Below are 21,285 nucleotides of genomic sequence, written 5' to 3'. Positions count from 1 at the left end.
TACCCATTATCTAACATTATTTTCTCAATCACTTTATCTTATTTATCCATGTGATTTTCCATTGCATTCTCTAAGTATGAAGTTACTCTTTTGTCTTGTTACTAAATGACAATCTAGCTTCTGTATTTTACATTGCTGCTCCCTTATATAGCTATGTATAGCTTTGTTGACTTTGGTAGGAGAATCCTAAATACTCCCAGGATTCTTCACCCATTCATTTGAGAAACACCTGAATCCTGCACTCTACTGCCACAATGAGGCAGCAGAACAGGACTGAGGTGGGGAGATAGGTTCTAAAATTAAACTTTCAGCCAAGTTTACAGCATGTTAGCAATCTTCTAGATATTTTAGATTATAGCTCTTTTAATCCCTGGTTATTAGCCATGCTGATTAGAATAGACATTCATAAGACAAAGCTTCAAAAAGGCAGAAAATTGTATGTTCTCCTCTCATTTTCTATCTCTTTTCTTTAATTCACAACTACAGTATGTTGACATAAGTGTCTCTCTCTATACCATTTTGAACATGCACTGGCATCGGGAATGAAATTAGAAGTGATTATGTTCTTGAAAAAGTGAGGGGTTGGAGCATTTCCATGCCTAGAAGGATTTAGAGTTTTGGAAGCAGCCTTATAAAATGCTGATTTTTTGCAATACTTCTCTCCCTGAATGGGTTTCCCAATTCTCTGCTTTTCTGCTTTTGGTATTTTACAGAAGGAAGCCCTTTAAAAGTAACTGTTGGTGATGAGGCTGCTAGACTCCCATAGAGAGCTGTTATGGAACTTATTCAGTTCTTACCCAGAATATTCTACACAGTTGTTTATTATTCTGTTTTTTTTTTAAAAAAACCTCAACAATCCTCATTAATCCAGCTCCAGTAATACTATCCAGTTTTATACCTCCCACCGAGGGAGGAGGAAGCCTTCCAAGAACAAATCTGGAGCAACAGAAGGTTAATAGCAGTGTGGGTAGCTGATAAAGGTGTATATAAAGTTGTTTGCAACATTTAACAGAACGAAGAGGTAGAGTCATTTCAACTTTCCACAGGGAAAAAAAGCAAACGGCCCAGGAGTTAGTGGAACAGCATTCCTCAGTGCTTTCAACCAGGATGCCCCCTCAATCAGGAGCCAGTGCAAGCAAGCCAGAGACTGAGCTAGGGGTCCCACGGCTCTTCACCTGGGAGGAGGTGGCGCTCCGCACAGGCAATGGAGACTTGAAGGAAGAGAGATGGCTGGTAATCAACCGAAAAGTCTATGATGTCAGTCAGTTCTATTTGCAGCATCCAGGTGGGCCTCGTCTCATCAGACACTATTCTGGACAAGATGCCACGGTAAGTCCTTGCTGAGGGGAAAGAGGGTTGGAATGACCTGAAGGCTTCCACAAAACACTTGCTTTGCATGCACACATTCCAGGTTGAGGGTGTCTCTTCCTCAGTCTTTCTCCAAGGGTCTCGAATAGCAGAATGAGGGGAAAGAATCTCTCTTGTCAGAAGCCATAGGGAATTCTGGCATTACAGAATATCATTCTGGATTAGACAGTCCAATGCTTTGACACAATGTAAGAAGCTCCAGGTGGTGGCTGTATTGCTTGGCAATTCTGTAGTGTCTGAACAAAATTTAGAAGTGTTATTGGGAAAAGGACAGGGCAGGGGCCTGGAAGCTGACCCCCAGACATAGAAGTTGCTTTGATTTGCTGATTTTCAATTTTCCAGTTTGGGGTCAATGCTTGCCTGCACTTCAGCTACTTAACTTTATTGACTTTTAGACAATGTGAACAAAATACAATTTAGGTTTGAAGACCTGCTCAGAAGGTGTTTTGCATGGACATGGACATAGCTTATATTTTGCCTAAGCAAAATTCAGTCAGGAAGACTTTCTCAGTGAAAATATATGAGTAATATTGGTAGCAGAGAAGTGCGTGCTCTACCAAGGATTGTTGGATTTTAGGATTTTTTAGTAAATACACTGGGGACTGAATTCTATGTAAGTTTGGAATCTGTAGTCTCTACTGTACATTTCAACAATAGTTTATAGACCCAGAACTTATTTATAAGATTTATTTTGATTAAATGTTTAAATGCATACACACACATGTATACACACACATACATGTATATCTAAGCATATGTCATTATTATTTCAGTGTATAAAATATATAAATATAAGCTAAACAAAAAATTCCCAGGTCAGAGATGGACTTTTTTTTATTTACCTGTTGTAATTTGCATGTACAAGTATCAGTGCATGCAAACAGCTGTGTTCTTGCATATCTATCAGAGCTTTCAATCTTGGAAGCATCTGCGGCAGGTAAAAAAAAGGATCACTCTTTCTAGAAACAGACTGTAACGTCTAGACCAGACATGTCAAACACAAGGCCTGGGGGCCGGATGCAGCCCGCAAAATGGTTTCATGTGGCCCACGAAGCCACCTTGGAAACAGTGAGGGAACTGCCCCCACTGCCTTGGCCCTGACCCAGGCCAGTCGGGAGCCAATGTACAATTTTGTGGTGGCCCTCTATGCTGAAATGCATTCAGTCTTAGCTCCATAAGCCCCCCGCTCACATGGCCTAAGAGGAACAGTGAGGATCCTCCAGTGGACCATGCCTTGGCACTTGCCCCGGTCCCAACCCCTTCTGCCAGAGACCCTCAGATCTATCCCACTCCTGCCCAGATCCCCACAGGCATCCTTGATGCAAATAATGTAGAGCTGGCCACACCCACCCAGTAGGCCACACCCACTCTATCCACGCCCACCCAGTAGGCTGCACCCACTCCGGCCCCTTGAGGGAAACCACAATGCTGATGCGGCCCTCAGTGAAATTGAGTTTGATACCCCTGGTCTAGACATATCTGATAAATACCTAATATATTCTGCCCTCAGATTAACCTCTCACTGAAGGTTCTCTTTATATTAAACCACCCATTATGGGACATTCAGGCGCTGTTATGATCAAAACACACACCTGGGAATGGGAAAGGAAAGGGGAAAACTGCGGAATTAGCAGATGAGGGTTCCTTGAAGCAGGTTACCTACTGTAATCATGATGGGTTAAAACCCCACTGTCTTTGTTAAGGCTTTCTGAGATAGCCTGGTACTTCTTGATATATGTAGATTTAGCTGACTCACATTTTTTTCTGCTGGTGAAGGTTTTTGTGAATCTGTACTTCAATATAGACTGTGCATTGGATGGTATATTCTGGATGAAAACTGGAAGCATGTAGGTATGCATGGTGATTTATGAGCTTCCTGGTGTTTATGTGTCCATTATGTAGTTTATGCATCCATGATGGTCTACTATCAGAAAAATGGACTTGTTGTTGAATATATCAAGGCTTAGGTTGATAATGGGACTGAAGTATTGGAAGCATTGAAGTCCTGATGGAATTTAATGAGGGACTGTTTTCTTGAGTACAGATCATGAAAATGTTATCAATAAATTTCATATGAATTCAGGAGTTAAGAGTTGAAAACATTTGAAATCTTCCATGAATGTATTGCAGAGTGATGTATGTGCACATAAGTGTGCCATTCATACACAGATATATTTGTTACCAGTGTGAGAATAGTGATGAATGAAAGTCATGAAGTCTGGTGGTAAACTGAGCTGGATTGTCATTGGTTATTATTTTCTTGATAATTTGGAGTCCATGCTTGTCCATGCTTGTCCATGCTTTCAGGGATGTTGTCAGTGGATTTCAAATTTGTTAGGGAGTATGTAGTCTCTCTTGTATAGCTGACATGGGAGCACTGGTAGCATAAGGCTCCTGAAACATAGACTTTTAGACGTAATGTTTCCAATGTTTGGAACATGGGACAGGATTGCCTGTTTATGTATTTTGGGTAGAAGGTAAAAGATGCCTGATCAAGGTTTCTGCACATAGATTCAATCTTGCATGTACTTAGGAAATTCTTTCAGCTGACTGCACAGTTCATTCTGATAACTCAGTGTGGTACAGGGTCGTCTTTTAGCTTCATGAACTTAATAAGCCACATTCATAATGACAACTATCTCTCCTTTATCAGCTTGTTTAATTATAAAAGCATTATTGTTCTTAGAGCCTTACTCCCTGCTAAGAGTATTGTGCAACTGCAGATTGTGTGCTAGTTATGCCCTTTCCTGGACCAACAATCCCTATTCATGGTCACTCGTGGTCTATCACCTCCCATCTTAACTATTGCAACATACTATACATGGAGCTGCCCTTGAAAAGCCTCTGGAAGCTACAGTTGGTTCAAAATGCAATAGCCCACATGGTTTTGTGCAGACCTCAGTGTGCATATACATCACTTCTCCTATAGAGTTGGATTCGTTGCCAATTTGCTTCTGGGTGCAATTGATGGTGCTGCTTGTCACCTTAAAAGCCCTTCATGACTTGGGACCAGGTTATCTGAGGGACCCTCTCTTGCTGGTCACATCCAGCCAACGTACTAAGGGGGGAGGCAAGGAATATTGCATGTCCCATTCCCTAAGGAGGTACATCTGGTGGGACCCAAAAGAAGGGAACAGTCAGTCCAGGTGCAGCTTGGTATGTGGCTCCCTCCTCCTTTCAGCTGGATGACCTTGGGGTAGCATCTTGAGGAAGTACAGTTTCTACTTTCAATTCCCCAAGCATCCCCCTACTCCTCCCTCCTCCCTACAGTTCATGGCAGTTTGTCACCACATAACAGTAAAGCACAGCAAGTATAAGGTAGCAGCTGACTTTCTTCCCTTCTTGAAATAAGGCATTAGGCTTGGAAATGAAAAGAGAAGGAGAAAGGTTGATTAATTAGTGTTGTTTATCAGGATATTGGGCATGGAATTTATGTAAAAGCTTTGGTGCTCAGACAGGTTGGGCAGCTTCCCATTCAGCTTTAGAGGAGGGGAAATGATTCCATTGAATAAGACATTGTAGTCCAAAATGTTCTTTACTTTGAAATGTTGTTCGTCATCAATGAGATTGGGAGGAGGAGGGGCTTTTGCAGGTGGTTGAAGGGAGATATTTTGGCTGGTTTAAGAAGACTACAGTGGAAAACAGAGTGTATCCTTCTAAGGTTCTTTGGTAACTTAAGTTCAACCGTCATTGCTACAAAGTCTCTGCTGATTGCAACTCAGAAAGGGGCAAAGCCAGTGCTGCCATGTTGTTGTTGTTGTTAATTGCGAAGTCGTGTCCGACCCATCACGACCACATGGACAACGTTCCTCCAGGTCTTCCTGTCCTCTACCATCTTCTGGAGTCCATTTAAGTTCACACCTACTGCTTCAGTGACTCCATCCAGCCATCTCATTCTCTGTCGTCCCCTTCTTCTATTGCCCTCAATCGTTCCCAGCATTAGGCTCTTCTCCAGTGAGTCCTTCCTTCTCATTAGGTGGCCAAAGTATTTGAGTTTCAACTTCAGGATCTGGCCTTCTAAAGAGCAGTCGGGGGTTGATCTCTCCTAGGACTGAGCGGTTTGAACGCCTTGCAGTCCAAGGGACTCGCAGGAGTCTTCTCCAGCACCATAGTTCAAAGGCCTCAATTCTTTGGCGCTCAGCCTTTCTTATGGTCCAACTTTCACAGCCATACATTGCAACTGGGAAAACCATGGCCTGGACTATACGCACTTTTGTTGGCAGGGTGATGTCTCTGCTTTTTAGTATGCTGTCTAGATTTGCCATAGCTTTCCTCCCCAGGAGCAAGCGTCTTTTAATTTCTTGGCTGCAGTCCCCATCTGAGGTGATCTTGGAGCCCAGAAAAATAAAATCTGTCACTACCTCCATTTCTTCCCCATCTATTTGCCAGGAATTGAGAGGGCTGGATGCCATGATTTTGGTTTTCTTAATGTTGAGTTTCAAGCCAACTTTTGCACTCTCCTTCTTCACCCGCATCAAGAGGCTCTTTAGTTCCTCTTCACTTTCTACTCCATTGTTATATGCTACTTCTGCAAATGGGAGTAGGTCAGTCCAATTTTCTTGCTAATAACTGACTAACATCTTAGGTACTGCTCCATTGGTATGTTCACAGACCCCGTTAGTCTGAGGACTAAATCCTTCGGTTGTCCCTAGTAATTTCAAAAACTCTTGCCAGAATTGGAGGTGAATTGCACCCCTCAATCAGAGATAATCCTCTAAGAGGAATGACCTTGTGGAAATGTCTTGAGGAGGTACAGTCTCAATTCCACAAGCATCCCCCTCCTCATCCCCTACAGTTCATGGCAGTCTGTCACCAGATAACAGTGAAACACAGCATGTATAAGGTGACAGTTGACAGGGGAGGTTTTTGTTTTTTAATTTTTTCTATATATTATGTTTTTATTGTTTGCAAGCTTCCTAGAGTCACTATGAGCACATAGACAGCTATATAAATTTTGTAAATAAATAAATAAATAAATTGTGTAAGGAGCTTTGCAGGGGAAGATGATCCTTATTTTCATTTCAGGTAAACTACAAAAACACAGCTTCAGTCCTCAAAATAATCAAGATCATAGAGTTGGCCTCCTCGATAGTCATTTCAGAAGCATCAGCTACATTGCACTTTTCATTATTTTCAAAAAGAACACCTAGCCATGTTAACCTTTTTTTTTTGTTTGTTTGTGTGTGTGTGTGTGTATTTAGGATGCCTTTGCAGCTTTCCACAAGGATGAGAATCTGGTAAAGAAATATTTGAATTCCCTCCTAATTGGAGAGCTTGCCCCAGATCAACCGTGCTGTGAGCCCACCAAAAATGTGAGTATTGGGTGATCTCAGCTGTCGGATTTCTTTTGCAGAACCTTTATTGTAGATACTTAGGCACACATGTGTATGCTTAAGTATGTATATAGGTATGTGTATGTGTATGTGTATGTATATATCCCCATCACACTAATCCCTTTCAGGGCAAACAACATTATACAAAATGCAGAAGTGTAACATTAAACCAATTGAATGAAAGATATAAGGTAAATAAAAGGAAAAATACAGCTAAATCTAGGTTACATCTATACTATCCACTTTATCTCTTCATATTTTTCTATAGAAAGTAAAGATGAATGGCTACTACAAATGTGATAGACAGACAAGAAATATTCTTACAAACTGTAATTGTGTCATCTGTATTTACCATTTCATTCATTGTCTATTGCACTTTTAACTTCTTCTCTCTCTTTTTCTCTTTCCAGTCACAACTTTCTCAGTCTTCCCCTTGACCAATTCACCAATTATTAATTTGTGTTGCAGTTGGATCCCCATTCATTCTTTTTCACTGATCAAACCACCTCACCATATTTATTTTATACAGTCACTCACCTTTGTATTTAATAACCTTAACTTAGGATCTTTTAACCCTACCTCTTTCTTTTATTATTTCTTCAGTATCTCATTCTCATTGCATTACATTTACTTGTATGTTTCTCATGATATAGCAAATTTCCATTTAAGCAGATTTGCAGAAGAATGCTCTTATGTGCAGATAATTTGACTTCTTTTTAACAAAAAAATATTATTTGCAACACACCACATAATACCCACTGCATTCCTATCAGCCATTCCTATCAGCCTAACATTTCTCCATCCAGTTTCCTATATTTAATGAACATTCTATCAAAGGACAAAAACTCATGTACTTTCTCTAATTTTTCAGAATTTAAATGTAATCCTTCATTCCATTTTCTCTCTCAAACAAAATTATCTTAATCTTTGGTACATTATACAGCATTAAATGGTAGAACCTTGAATATGTGATTGTTATGAAGCTCCAGAACATTATAAAAGCAAGCTGATATCTACTCAAGCTAATTTCTATCTGGCTCAACAGCATGTCTGACAGGAACGTAAGGCAACAAAGTCAGAAGTAGTGCACATCCAATGCTTTCAATATTGCACTCAGTCAGAAAACAATCATGTGCCTTCATATACCCAGTTCAAGCAATGATTGCACACTCTACTTCCTCAGTCATCTGACCCTACCAAGTCCCCTGGTGAGGGACTTGGTACCCAATCACCAACAAAATCTTTGCTTCTATCAGTAATAAAGTGGTTTGCTGGTAAAGGATCCTTCTGATTTGATTTCTCATTCACTCGGCACCTGTTCATCATCAATTATCTCACTCAAACTGAACACAATTAATTGGAGAATGTTATGCTCAAGCCCAGAGAAGAGACACTGAGATCCAATTGAGTCCAGTCCTTTATTTATTTACATGTAACAGACAGGATCTTGTTCTATCTTTCTAAACTACTTGATATAGCCTGAGAAATTCTATCTAGAGTATAGTTTCACTTTCCCCCTTCTCCTCAGCTCTGGACTGTGTTGTCTCTTGATCTGGGTCTCTGTCTGGGAAAGTTCTCAGTTGGCAAAATTCTTCCTCTCTGCTGCTGCAGGTGCACATTCCACTAGAGAAAGAGAATTGCTTTAGGTGTATTCCTTAATGCACAAGGGCCAAGGCAATGGAGGAGGAGATCTTCAGCTTCTTTAGAGGTTACTTACAAGTGTTATGGCCCAGAGTGGTGAGAAGCATGGGGCAAAAAGGAATCTATTGTTGAAAATCTAGGATTAGTATCTGTGCTTGTACTGAAAGAGAGCTTTTTAAAGGAGCCAGGGAATCCCTATTACAGATTTTTACTATTGCTATTATATTATTAACTCCAAATATTGATGGCTTGGTTCTTTGTTTTAAGAAACTTAGTGTAAAGACAGAAGTACAGTGGGACGCATTTTCCACATGAAACAATGACGTAGTCAATGACCCTAGATCATATTTTCTGGTCATCAAGTCGCTTCATTAAAATAAATCTTTGGGTATTAACTCCATTCCCTTTATTATTTTGTTGAAAGGAGAATGCATAGTAATTTTTGAAAACACTCTAGTTGCCGTTGCTAAGGACATATGATTGAGAAGATATGATGCCCCACATGAGAGAATCCAAAAACCTTTGGCTGTGGAATCAAGATGATAGAATAGATCATTATTTAGCTGTACTTTGCCTTTATATCATGCACTTTCTTTGAACCTCCAGATGTCATAAATGTGGGTCTCCTTAATTCATCCCAGCAAGCCTGTGTTACAGCTTGCTCTGAGAGGGAACAACTGGAACTAAGTCACCCAATAAGATGTATGGTCAAGTGGTTCATTCTGGTGCAAATCCAACCTTAAATTTAATACATATGACTCAACGTTGGCTTTTGGTCTAGTCTATCAAAAGGGTTTTTATGTTCTGAAGCAAGTAAAAAAACTGTCATCACTTCTTGTAGGAAATGCTGGTAAAGGATTTTCATGAACTGCGTGCAACAGTGGAGAAGATGGGGCTCTTGAAGTCAAGATTGAGCTTTTTTGTTTTCATGTTTCTGCATGCTTTCCTACTAGACATTACATCTTGGTTTATTATCTGGTATTTTGGAAAATCCTGGATGCCTTTCCTTCTTGGAGTAGCAATGTTCACCATTGGACAGGTAACCTCTTTGCATAGTAGAACATAGCAGAGTTGTAAAACAATCTCCAACATATTTAGAACAATTTAATTGCTTTAGTAATTTAACATCTTGTATACTTATTTAGATTTTCAATTCTTTCAGCTGTTGAACCTGAATGTAGTAATACAACTACACACAGATTAAGAAAGGTGCTATTCCTATTGCTTCAGATTAAGAAAAGTGCCTGAGCAAATTACATTGCAGAATATGAATGATATTGCTTCATCTGTTTTGTCTGCTGAAATTAAAATGTTTGGAAGGAAAGCACGCTTCTCCAAGATAATAGTATTTGTTGACAGCATACAGCATATAAAGTATTATATAGTTGTGTATGTGTGTACACACAGACATACACAAATATCTATACATACAGTATATAATCATATAATATATATAGTACAACAGGGGTTCTTTTTGATTAATTAATGGTGATTAATGATGTTCCTCTACCAATTACTCCATTCAGAAAAAATGTGGAAAAATTACATACATATGTGTCATGTTTGTTGATTTTTACTTCCAGATACAATATGGTTTTCTCCAGCATGATTTTGGCCATGTGTCAGTCTTTGAAAAGCTCAAGTGGAACAGAGTAGCTCACTTTGTGGTGCTTGGCATTCTTAAGGTCAGAATCCATCCAAGAGAAGGGATGGTTTAAGTGATGATTTGTGATGATTTATATATTTGAAATTGGGTCTGTCAATCCATTGTTATTTTCTGTCTCTAGGGTTTTGAAAAATATAGCACACTTTAAGCACTGAAGTGCTGACAATATAAGAAAATATAAGATCGTTTTTGCCACAACCCTTAAAAAATGATCATACTAGTAGTGCTTCCTTACATAAAGGAGGGGTGGGGTTAAGAAAAATATAGCCAGTCTATATTTCATAGCTATGAAGCATTTTTAACAGTACTGCACTATATTTGGTTTACTTTTTCACTACTGAAGAGAAACTAGTGGAGTATTTCTAGTCTGTTTTTGTTTCACACATTTAGCATCAAAACTGGAATTTTCAATAGTCAGTCTTGAAAGCAGTTTTTTTCAGATTGTTATGTGCTCCTGGCTACTTTCCTTCGTGACCAGAGGCAAGCTTGCCTGATCAATAACCAGCCAAGACACAGTGAAGGCCTTTTGTTTTGTTTATTGCAATAAGCGGGGAGAGAAGCTATCAAAGCTTGGTTCTCTCCAAAGTTTTAACCCAAAATATTTCCTTCTTTATACATCCCTTGTCCCGGCCACCACATCCCTCCTCTTTCCCCATTGGCTGAAGTAATATGAGGTTACACTCTTTCCGTCCGCTTATACATATTTCCTGATAACATATTAAATCATATTCACATGTACAATAAGAATAAGAAAAATTAGACATTTAAATGGTTACTCAGTAGATATTTATGTCCTCATTTTAAACAATAAGTTCTTTTTCTGCTTTTCAATTCAGTGTGCCTTTCCTCTTATCTTATTCGGCTTAGTTTCCTATTCTCCCATTCAACCTGTCTTTCCAGGGTAGCCATTTCCTTTTACAACTATATATATATTTTATGGCTTCTCTTCTTCCTTTCTCAGACCCAACTATTTTTGCCTATATGTTTATCTTACTTCCTTTATGTTATCTTTTCCTGACTCTCACCATTTGTGTTTATTCTTCTATTCAGTTAGCTTCCATTGTATTGTAGGTTTAACTGACTCTGAAGATTTATCATATTGATGCATATTTATCATAATGATTAATAATAAGAAGAAATGGAGTTAGCTTACATGGAAGTGATGGAGGTCAGAGTGCTCTCATTGTACACAATTCAATTCCTGCTAGATGGAAGGAAGTAGATAGTCAGTGGGGAATATATAGAATACAGCATTATTCACAAATAGATGGAATTCATATTTGTATTTCTGTGCTTCTCAAGGGAGGACCAGTGAGCCAATGGAACCACATGCATAACCAGCATCACGCCAAACCCAACTGCTTCCGCAAGGACCCTGATCTCAACACGCACCCATTCCTTTTCAGCCTCGGGAAGAAACTTTCTTTGGAGGTAAATAAATAGAAAGTCCTAGACAGACAAAAGACCCTGAAAAAATATTAGCAGTACTAAAAGGAAAATAAAACACCATCATGTCTCTGATGAGCAATCTAGGAAAGTAGGAAGAAGGGATTCTTTCTATCTCCCATTTTTCTTTACAGCAACTCTTGCTGCTGCTGATTGGTTCAGGTACTACCTTATTTTCTGTAATGAATCTGTCAAACTTCTTTTCTTTTTTCTTTTTGGATAACAATTCCCTTCATGTTTGCCTGCCAGTTACATCACAATCTGTTGCTACATTTCATTTTCTCCCAACTAGTGAGGCTTACAAGAGAAGGCCCCATGATTAGAAAGTTGTTCCTGTCTTAACAGATCTTGATAGCTCCCCAGCACAGACTCCCTTCCTGCTCAGAGCATCATTTCATAGTACAAATTTACAACCAACATATCAATTTTACAGTTATTTTAAATATTTGGTTTTCTGACATTTCTCTCTCTCTTGGCCCCAACCAAATTGTATTAATGATTCTGACTTAATGAAACAAAATTCCATTGCACTTCTGCATTAATCTGTACATTTTTCAAAAATTATTTTTAAAGAATGTGTTTTGATCCACATTTTCTTGCAAAGTGCAGTCTAAATATGTATTCCCCTTCCCAAATGTTGTGCTTAGATGAATGCAAAGTCAAAGAATTTAACCAAGTTATTTGTGCCTATTTAGGACTGAAATAAAATGCACTGCCTCTCCAAAAATTGAGAAACTATCATTTTTAATTTGACAACAAAGATTAAGTAATTTAAGTCATGGGGATTCAATGTATGAATTGAAATAAACTGAATTAAATTGAATCAAATTAAAATGAAATCACATTTAATTTTGCTATTGTCTTGTCTGTGTTTTTTTTTTCCTGGCCCTGTTTATTTTGGAAAGGTAGCTTCTCTCAAAGATCAAGTGCAACCCTCAACCCACAAAAGCTGTGTGTATGGCAGAATTTGAAGAGACACAGATCAAATAATCTGTGACATAGTAATATGCAAAGATCAAACTTTTCAAGAATCTATATTGTAGAGAATGGGTCATGACAAGATGACCCTGATGTGGAATTTACGTAGTTGTCAATTTAACTGTTTGCCCTCTTTCTCCATGTTCAGCTGGGAAGGAAGAAAAAGAAGTATATGCCTTACCAGTACCAACATAATTACTTTGCCTGTAAGTGTTTTACTATGTTCACAGGAGCCTAAATTTGGAGGAGAATAACCAATAAAGTCATATATCAGCACTATAAAGCAGAACAGACTAAGAAACCAATGCCATATAAGCCAGGATTACTTTTATTGGAAGACCTAGAGTAACAGGATCTTGTGAATATGAATGTGTTTCCTCCCGTTATGTGAACCAGGAGCTGCCTGAGACATTTACTCAAATTACTTTCTTGGAAAGGGCTCATTGCCTTGATAGCAACTCCTGGCTTTCAAGGCCATTCTCTATTCCCTGTGCATCAGATCTTTAACTCAATCACTACAGAAATGCCCCATGAGCAGTGGGGCAATAGGTCAGGGATTAAGGTGGTTAATTTAATGCAAAATGGGATTCAAAGGCAGATGCCATTTTTTTCTTCTAGGATATAGTCTATCTTTATTTTAATCACACAATCATTTTTGTATTCTCTTTTTGCATTTTTATATTAGTTTTTGCACCATTGTTATTTACGGTTGGTGTCCACGTGGTTTGCTATCGCTATTTATTTCAAAGAAAAAAATGGTTGGTAAGTCATAACAGCTTTTTCTTTTAGGGGATTGGTATATGGTCAAGTATAACATGTAAATGTCCTGAATCCTCCTCCTTTCTAATGAGCTACAGGAGATGCATTACAAAACATAACTTGTTTCTTTTCCTTAATTCTCCACAATATCATGGGAACATTCACTGCCATTTATGATTTCATTGGCCTTCCCTTTAGTTAGCACCATGGAACAGAACATGTAACTGGTTTGTTTGGGAAGGGAAGGGAAGGGTGAGCAATAGGCAAATTGTACAATGAAAGCCAAGGAATGCTTGTCACAGCTGCAAAGCCCTGATCACAGTATCTACCCTGATGTTAACAATGAGCCTGTTCCACTGGGTTACCTCAGACATTAGTGAAGTTATTTCCAAGACTGTGAATCTTTTTCAAACCAACTTGAAAAACAGAAAACAAGCATACACTCCTCCAGGCAGTGGCAGTGGCAACAGTGGAGTAGAAAGTGATGAGGAGCAGAGGAAGAGATTGCCTGGAGATTGCATTTCTAACTGCTATGGATATTGTGCTGCATTTACAGAGTGATGGGGAAGAGATTATCTGGGGCACTAATATGGGGAGTACAGATACAATTTAATAATAATAACAGCAATGCTCCACAGTTAGATATAGAGTGGGCAGAAAACTTCAGTCCTCCCCAAAGTGCAAAAATAACTCTACTCAGGTTAAGTCATGTCACTATCCATTGCAATTCTCAGCCACTGCAAAAGACATGGAGACCTTTAGTAGCTTCAAGAATTACACTTCTGTCCTAAAGCAATTCTTTCCATTTTGATGTAAAGCAAGGTTTTTGCAGAACTGAGGCTAGTATGCTCCATCCTCACTTTTTCACCATTGTGGGAGTTTTGCTACATACACAAATGAAGAGACCCTGAAAGTCCTTCAGCACTACACTGCAGATTGCCTATTACTCTGCATTTATTGCATTATAGCCTTTAGCCTCTCTATTTGCCACTTTGCAGCTAATTAATCTGAAATTGACAAAGCAACTCATAATAATGATCCACATGTTGTTACAGTTGTGTTTATTTAACACTCTGTTCTTTGACAGGAGCTGTTTACCAATCTTTTCTATTACTTCCGTGTCTGCCTCATGTATGTTCCTTTAATGGGATTTAAGAGCTTTATGGTTTACCTCTGGTTATCCAGGTAATAATAATAATGTAAAACTCTACCTTGCTGCTATCACCCAACTGGTGCTTTTAAAAACTGTGAAGCCAAAAGGAGACCTTCAATATGTACATAGCTTTGCTTACCAGCCAAAAAAACTCCAATGAGGTCTCCATTTCTTATTGGCTTAATATGGGGATGTAAAACAAATAAACACCTGTTAAAATTAGCATACACTATTACTGTTCTTTTCACATGACACAATGGTTTCTACATGAGACCAAGTCCCATTATAATCACAAGGCTTTTATTTGCTATGGATGTAGTTACTTAACATAGATTTGAGAGATGCAATACAAATCTTCCACAAGATGCATGCCACCAAAGGGCAACATGTAATGTCTATGTCTATATTGTTTGGGCTTTTTAACTTAAAAAATGATATGCCATCCTTCCTCAACCTCACCTCAGACTAGTTTATAACATATAAAAATGAAAGTAAATGAAAAATACCATGTCATTTAAAAGAACATAGCTCACCACAATGATATTGAGCAAACTCCTGTTATTATTTGGTCATCACCAATTATCAAACTATTATTTACCAAAACTTTTACAGCCACTAATTATGTTTCAAATGTACTTCACTAATTGCCAGAGATTGGATCTAAAAGCTCGATCTTAGACTATGAGCAGTTTGGTACAGGAGTAGATATTTCTTTAAAGATTGGTCTGGTAGTTCTTAGTCTCAGAAAAAAACATTATTTATTTGTCCTGCAATTCATAATTGGATAAAAACTGCATCTCAGTGGCTTTATCCAAGGAATGAGGGCCTTTGGGGAGCTGCTTCCATATGCATATACAACCTGTCGCCTATCTTGTGTATCTCAAGGCAAAAGACTTCAAAGGCAGCTTTGCTGGCATGCCATTTTGTAGCCCTTAAAATCCTCTCAGAACTTCTTGGACCAATTAGCTTTAAGGCACCAGGGAAATGAATGATTTTTAGATTTCTTTAACATTTTCACAAATCAGTCCTCTGTTACACTCTGGCTAGCAATCTACCGGTACCTGAAAGATTGTTTTCTAAACAAACTGACAAACACACATATACATGCTGCAAAATGCCTAGATAGTGCACGTTATGGGGAAGGACTAGAAACCTCTTTGAGATTTTCTGTCAAGTTAGAGCAGACATGTCAAACATGGACGTCATGTGACACTGCATGATGTATCAGAGCTTTTCACCCATTGCTGGCAGACAATAGGATGGGCGCGGTTTCCTCGTGACACGTCCAGCCCGTGGGCCGGCAGTTTGACACCCCTGAGTTAGAGGAAGGAGCTGTTTGTAACTCATATGCCCACTAAAAGCTCTGGAGACAATGTACATAGTGATTTTTGAGCCAGAAGAATGAATGTTCAGTGGCTGGGATTCTTGGTGTTAGCTGTTGGCCAGTTCAAACTGGGCAACAATCGGCTCAGGGTGAAATGTGTGGAACCCAAACTTGCAAATATATAATTAATATTGAGCTAAGAGTATTTTGATCAATTGATAGTGAGAACACAGTAGAGAAATCGGGCTGGTTTTAAAATATATTGAGAGTTATTTGCAAATGGGAAGACTGATGATGGAAAAGGAGTTGTGAAAGCAAATACAGACAAATCTTTATCCCTTCTTTAGAAACTAAGCCGAATTTAAGCACTTTTATCCACCTTTCTTGCCCAATAGGTAATCCACATGTGGGCAGTTCATCAGCTTATGTAATGAATAATACTACTTGCTTAATTGAGAACTCTGAAGAATGTGAGTTTAAACAGCTTTATAATACTGAAAACTTCTAACTGGATACGAGGGCTTAAAGTGTGATAGATTAATGTACAAGATTGTTGCAAAGCACCATAGCTTTAATTCTCTGCTTTTACCTATAAAAATTACTTTTCCATATAGTCTGTTAATGCAATGACGTGGTAATAGTAATTATCATGTTTTTGGCTAATAAAAGCAAAATATTTTTTCTAGTGAGTAAACTCTTTAAAGAATTTGTTTGAATCACTATTGTTAATGCTTGTATGTCTACACAGGTATTTAGAATATGCATGGTTTATCTGGGTCTCACAGATGAACCACATTCCAATGAATATTGACTATGATCAGAATTTAGATTGGTTCTCTGCCCAGGTGAGATAGTTTCTATTTAAATGGGAAGTTTCCTTTCTTTGGATAATCTTATTCTCAAATGTTGGGTCCTTAGTTCTGAAACATAGGGAGAGATTATGCTGCTATTTTCTTAAATATTTCATGCCCTTATCTTCATGGGAACATGGTCTTATAAAGAGCAACTAATGCAAATGGAACGTCTATGCTGGCAGCTAGAAATCTCTTCTCATATTGCAGTTTCTGGGAAATTGCTCAGTGAGGCCCTTTTTCTTTTCATGGAGAAGAGTTAGGGGGACCAACAATGATCTCATTGTCCATGGTAGATGATGAGATGATAAACAATGTAGTACATTGCCTGTTAATCTCCCTTGCTTCTTATGACAATTCAGTAAGGCAGGAATAGCACCAATACTATTCATCCTCCAAAAGGACAGTGTACAATTCCAAGTCCCCACAAGTATACTCCAATTCACATAATTGTTCTTTTTGTGGTTATGAACCAGATTTTCAGTGGCATCAGAAATTAACTTTGTAAGATGCATTGATCTACAGCAGGGGTATGAAACTGCAGGCCTGTGGGCCGGATGCGTCATGCTGACCCATGCCCACCCCATTGTCAGCAATGGAGAAAAAGTTGTGATATGTCGCGACACGTCACGTGATGTTGCAAGACTGACAGCTCTGATCTACAGAATGAGAACATAGAGCCAAAAAACTAACATATTGTTTCCAGATAGGAGTGGCCAAACATTGATGGTGAGGGAGGAAACACTGCCATTTTCTCTTGATATTGTAGAGAAGAACATATTGGTGGAAGTCTAATGCTCCTGGTGGTAGTTACAGCAATCTCCCCAGAAAGTGTAGAATGACTGTGTACATGTGGGGAAAAAACCAACCCAATGATTTTTTCTTTCTTTTTTTAAGCATTTTTTTAATGCTTTCTTGGTGCCCTTTTTCTTTAGAGCTTTGTATCAAATATTATGGGACTGGAGATTGTGTTAAATACATTCTGTGTCTGTAACACTACAATTTCACATTGTTGTTTAGACAAGATAATTAAGGAATGAGTCTAAATGAACAGATTATATGAACAGTCCTCTGGCAAGCATTAGGCAATTTAAAGGTGATACTAGAAACCTGATCACAGTGATGTAAGTTAACAAGAAAAACAGCATATAGTTGTTGTAACATTAATAACAGATGATTTCTGCATAGATAACCTGACCTATCACAAAATGAGAATGAGAGATAAAGAAAGAGAAGACAGGTTTTCTATCTTTTTAACAGTAAATCATTGCTAGTTGTATATCATCTTGTAGGTCCTCCAAATATAAACTAGTGCCATTCTTTATTATATAATTATTGTTTGTACATCCTTGTGTTAGCCATGTATATATTTCATTTGGATTCTACCTTTTCTTTATGGGGTTTACTTCCAGTTTTTAAGGTGGCTCTAAAGTTGGTTTATTCATACACAGTTTTCCTGTTCTAATTTCTGCTTTGTTTTGTTTTATATTTGTAGTAGCATGATATAACTCCTGGGGGTGGGAAGTTGTTAACTGCTAATGCATGTTTATATTATTATTTTTATTTAAAATTAAAGGGTACATTAATTCATATGATTTTGTTATACCCAGTTTTGATTTCTGTTTGGAATAAAGTTAAAGCCCATAAAAGTAGATTTATGAAGAAAAGTTTTATATTAAATATTATTTTGAATATATTCCAAAATCGTGGAAGTGGTCTAAATCTGTTTGTTAATGGCTGGAGAATTGGATGCTACTGTCCTTGATCCTAAACTAATGTTCTAACTTTCACAGAAATAATCACATAATATTTCCATGTTTACTTCTAAAGAAATAGTTCAATAAGGATGGCTCTCAGGGAAGTCATTTTGGATTTCATCCCATGCATATAGCATCAGTGGAGTAGTTGGCCTGGATTGCCTGGCCTGGATTCAGAAATATTTCTAATGTCTTTCTGGGCAGTGACCATACTAGAAATGTAAAAAAAAAAAAACCATTTGGAAATGAATGATGGTCTATAATACTGTAAATTGATAGAATTACTGTACTGTTGGTAGAAACTAGGAAGAAACATGAAGGAAGTCATTGAAACTCTACATGTTTTAATTTCTCCCTTAGCTCACAGCAACATGTAATGTGGATCAATCTCTATTCAATGACTGGTACACTGGGCACTTAAATTTCCAGATTGAACATCAGTAAGTACAAGGTTTAATCCAAACTATGGCTGTGGCCAAGAGTTTTGGCTATGTCTAAAGAAGGCAGATATCTTGTTCCAGTTATACATGCTGTGGCTATTCCAGACTAGACTTTGGGACCTATCATGTAAAAATGCCTAGAAGCAGTATTTCATACAAAATACAGCAATGAAACTGATGTCTAGAGCTGGGACTTTCATATCTTACTTCACGTTTTATAGCAGATCAAATGGTTGATAATTATAATTCATTTCTGGTCCAAGTCAAATGCTGGGGTTTTTTTCAACCTTCAAAATTCTTAACTAAGTTTACAAAACCTGTAAGCACCTCCACAATATGGCTGAACTACAGCTCCTAATAGCCTAATACAAAGGGTCTCATTAGGAAGGATCGTGGTTCTGCAATAATCTGAAGAACCTCAGCTGGTTCATCCCTGTCCCAAACTCTTTGGGAACCAGGCAGGTGAAAGATTATCTCTTGTATGAACCTGCCTGTATGTCCTGAGATGGGAAGGGCACTAATGACAGCTGGATCCTTATTACAGAAGTATCTTTTATTCTTGATATTTTCCACAGTCTTTTTCCAACCGTGCCTCGTCACAATTATTACAAGGTGGCTCCCCTGGTGAAATCCCTGTGTGCCAAGCATAACATTAAGTATGAGTGCAAGCCCATGATCACTGCTTTTGCAGATATATGGCGGTAAGTACGAGCCCACAGGAAAGTCCATTTGCAGGCATGTCATCATGGGGAGATCAGTGGGCAAGAGAATATCTCAAGTGGACAGTGGCGGGAAAGAACTCACTACTGTGAAAATGTGTTTTTGGTCAATGTGTCCCTTGTTCTCTTTCCCTCTGCAGCTCCCTGAAGGAATCAGGAAAGGTCTGGCACAATGCTTATTACCAGGAATAAAATAAATACCAGCGAGGAATTGGGATGGCTCCATTGTCATGAAGACCTGCTGTTTTCGCTTAGCCTTTGTGATTTTAAAATATTTTTAATAATAATAGTTTTTATCTATTGATTGGGTTGCATACAACAACACTACACTCAGTTTTTCATGAGTTTGACAGCCATGTATATTTGATGAATACATAAATAAATTATCTTGAAAAAGAATCTCACGCTATCATCCCAATCAACTTCATGGATGGATGGATGGATGGATGGATGGATGGATGGATGGATGGATAGATGCAGTGGTGGTGAACCTATGGCACGCATGCCAGAGGTGACACTCAGAGCCTTCTCTGTGGGCATGTGTGCCATTGCTCCAGCCCCACCTCTCCCACAGCCCCCTCCTCACCAGCTGCCCTCCTATAGGAGAATCGCCCCCGGATGAAGCCCGCACACAGCAGCGCAGCCAAGGACATGGCAGCCAGACAGCAGGGACAAGACTCCACCCTCCCGCCCCGACATGTGCAGATGATACTGTGGGGCATGGGTGGAGGACATGGCCGCCATGGTGCTGCAGGGATGAGGCAGTGGGTGGGTGGGGGGAGTGGAGTGGGGACAGAGCAGGGGTGGGGTGGGAGGTGGTTGGGCGGGGGGTGGGGTGAGGGTGGAGTGGGAGGTGGGGCAGTTTTGGAGCTAAAAGGTTCGCCCTCACTGGATGGATGGTTGGACAGACAGACAGACTAGAAAAACAGAGGCCAAGATGTTAAATGACCTAGACTATGCAGAGTCACAGCGGCCCTTCTCCCAAAAGTATGTGACCAACACTCATTATGACATGATCACATTTTGGTGCTTGGCAACTGGCTCACCTTTTACATGGCTGGCTTGGGAATTCTGGAAGTTGAAGTCCACAAATCATAAATGAATCATAGTTCCCCACAAAAAATGCCCATTGGGTAAAACAGATTTGCTACTGCATTCGCTTAACGACTGCTGCAATGAAGGTTGCAAAATCAGGTGCGGTCATGTGGTGATTTGCTTAACGACTGTAACAACTTACTACCATAGTTCTGGACAAAATCACGGTCATAAGTCAAGGTCTACCTGTATGCACTTGATTGCACATACAAGCAAATATGTTTTTGCTACTAAACCTCAGTAACAAATACAGCTTCTTAATAAATAGTTTGAAAGTCATTTGCTGATCACAGATTGACATCTCCCATTAAAAGCATTGGACTGCTGTCCCCAAGGAACAGAAGTGGCACAATTCTGCATCTGTCTGCTCAGAATTAGGGTCCTATGAAAAAAGTGTTGTAGCTTAGCAAGGCATAAAGCCCAGACCAACTGTGATTTATTCAATAAACCATTGTTTAGCACACCTTGGCAGTCAACAAATAAATCTCTCAAAAGTGGCTGTTTAGCTTTTAGAGAGCATCTGAAGAGCTTTTTAGAAGATTTATTAACAGCTTCTCCCTCACTCAATTCTTCTGAGCTCTTGTGCATGTTATCTAAAATTTGGTGAACTGTATAACTTTTTAACTGTAAGATGTTTTTTTCCTACAAAGTCCAAAACCTAGTGCCAAAATATCTGAAGGGCTGACTGTCAGTTTCATGTGAGCCTACCCAGAGTCTCAAAAAGTATGTCTAAAATCATAAGAAGGCGAGACAGA

The 21,285-nt window shown here is 38.9% G+C and overlaps 1 protein-coding gene across 1 annotated transcript; it reads left to right on the top strand.

The window, feature by feature from the left end:
• The first annotated feature begins 747 nt into the window (after positions 1-747).
• On the top strand, positions 748-19,831 carry LOC120312444 (acyl-CoA (8-3)-desaturase-like). The gene is made up of 12 exons (XM_039353173.1): positions 748-1,329; positions 6,570-6,680; positions 9,184-9,381; positions 9,926-10,027; positions 11,311-11,439; positions 12,581-12,638; positions 13,118-13,194; positions 14,279-14,376; positions 16,417-16,513; positions 18,637-18,716; positions 19,292-19,417; positions 19,576-19,831. Exons 1-12 carry the CDS (start codon positions 1,108-1,110, stop codon positions 19,625-19,627), a joined length of 1,350 nt encoding a protein of 449 aa, XP_039209107.1. The 5' UTR covers positions 748-1,107; the 3' UTR covers positions 19,628-19,831.
• Positions 19,832-21,285: the final 1,454 nt, after the last annotated feature.

The sequence above is a fragment of the Crotalus tigris genome, unplaced genomic scaffold, assembly GCF_016545835.1.
Source record: "Crotalus tigris isolate CLP2741 ecotype Arizona unplaced genomic scaffold, ASM1654583v1 scf7180000018504.2861643, whole genome shotgun sequence".
In the NCBI taxonomy this organism is placed as follows: Eukaryota; Metazoa; Chordata; class Lepidosauria; order Squamata; family Viperidae; genus Crotalus; species Crotalus tigris.
This window is presented reverse-complemented; position numbering and strand designations above follow the sequence as displayed.

Excerpts from the sequence above, each read along its gene's own strand:
- LOC120312444 (XM_039353173.1), top strand. The coding sequence starts at position 1,108 with ATGCCCCCTCAATCAGGAGCCAGTGCAAGCAAGCCAGAGACTGAGCTA. Across the intron at positions 10,028-11,310 it reads TGGTGCTTGGCATTCTTAAG|GGAGGACCAGTGAGCCAATG; the intron begins GTCAGAATCCAT and ends GTGCTTCTCAAG. Across the intron at positions 18,717-19,291 it reads AATTTCCAGATTGAACATCA|TCTTTTTCCAACCGTGCCTC; the intron begins GTAAGTACAAGG and ends TATTTTCCACAG.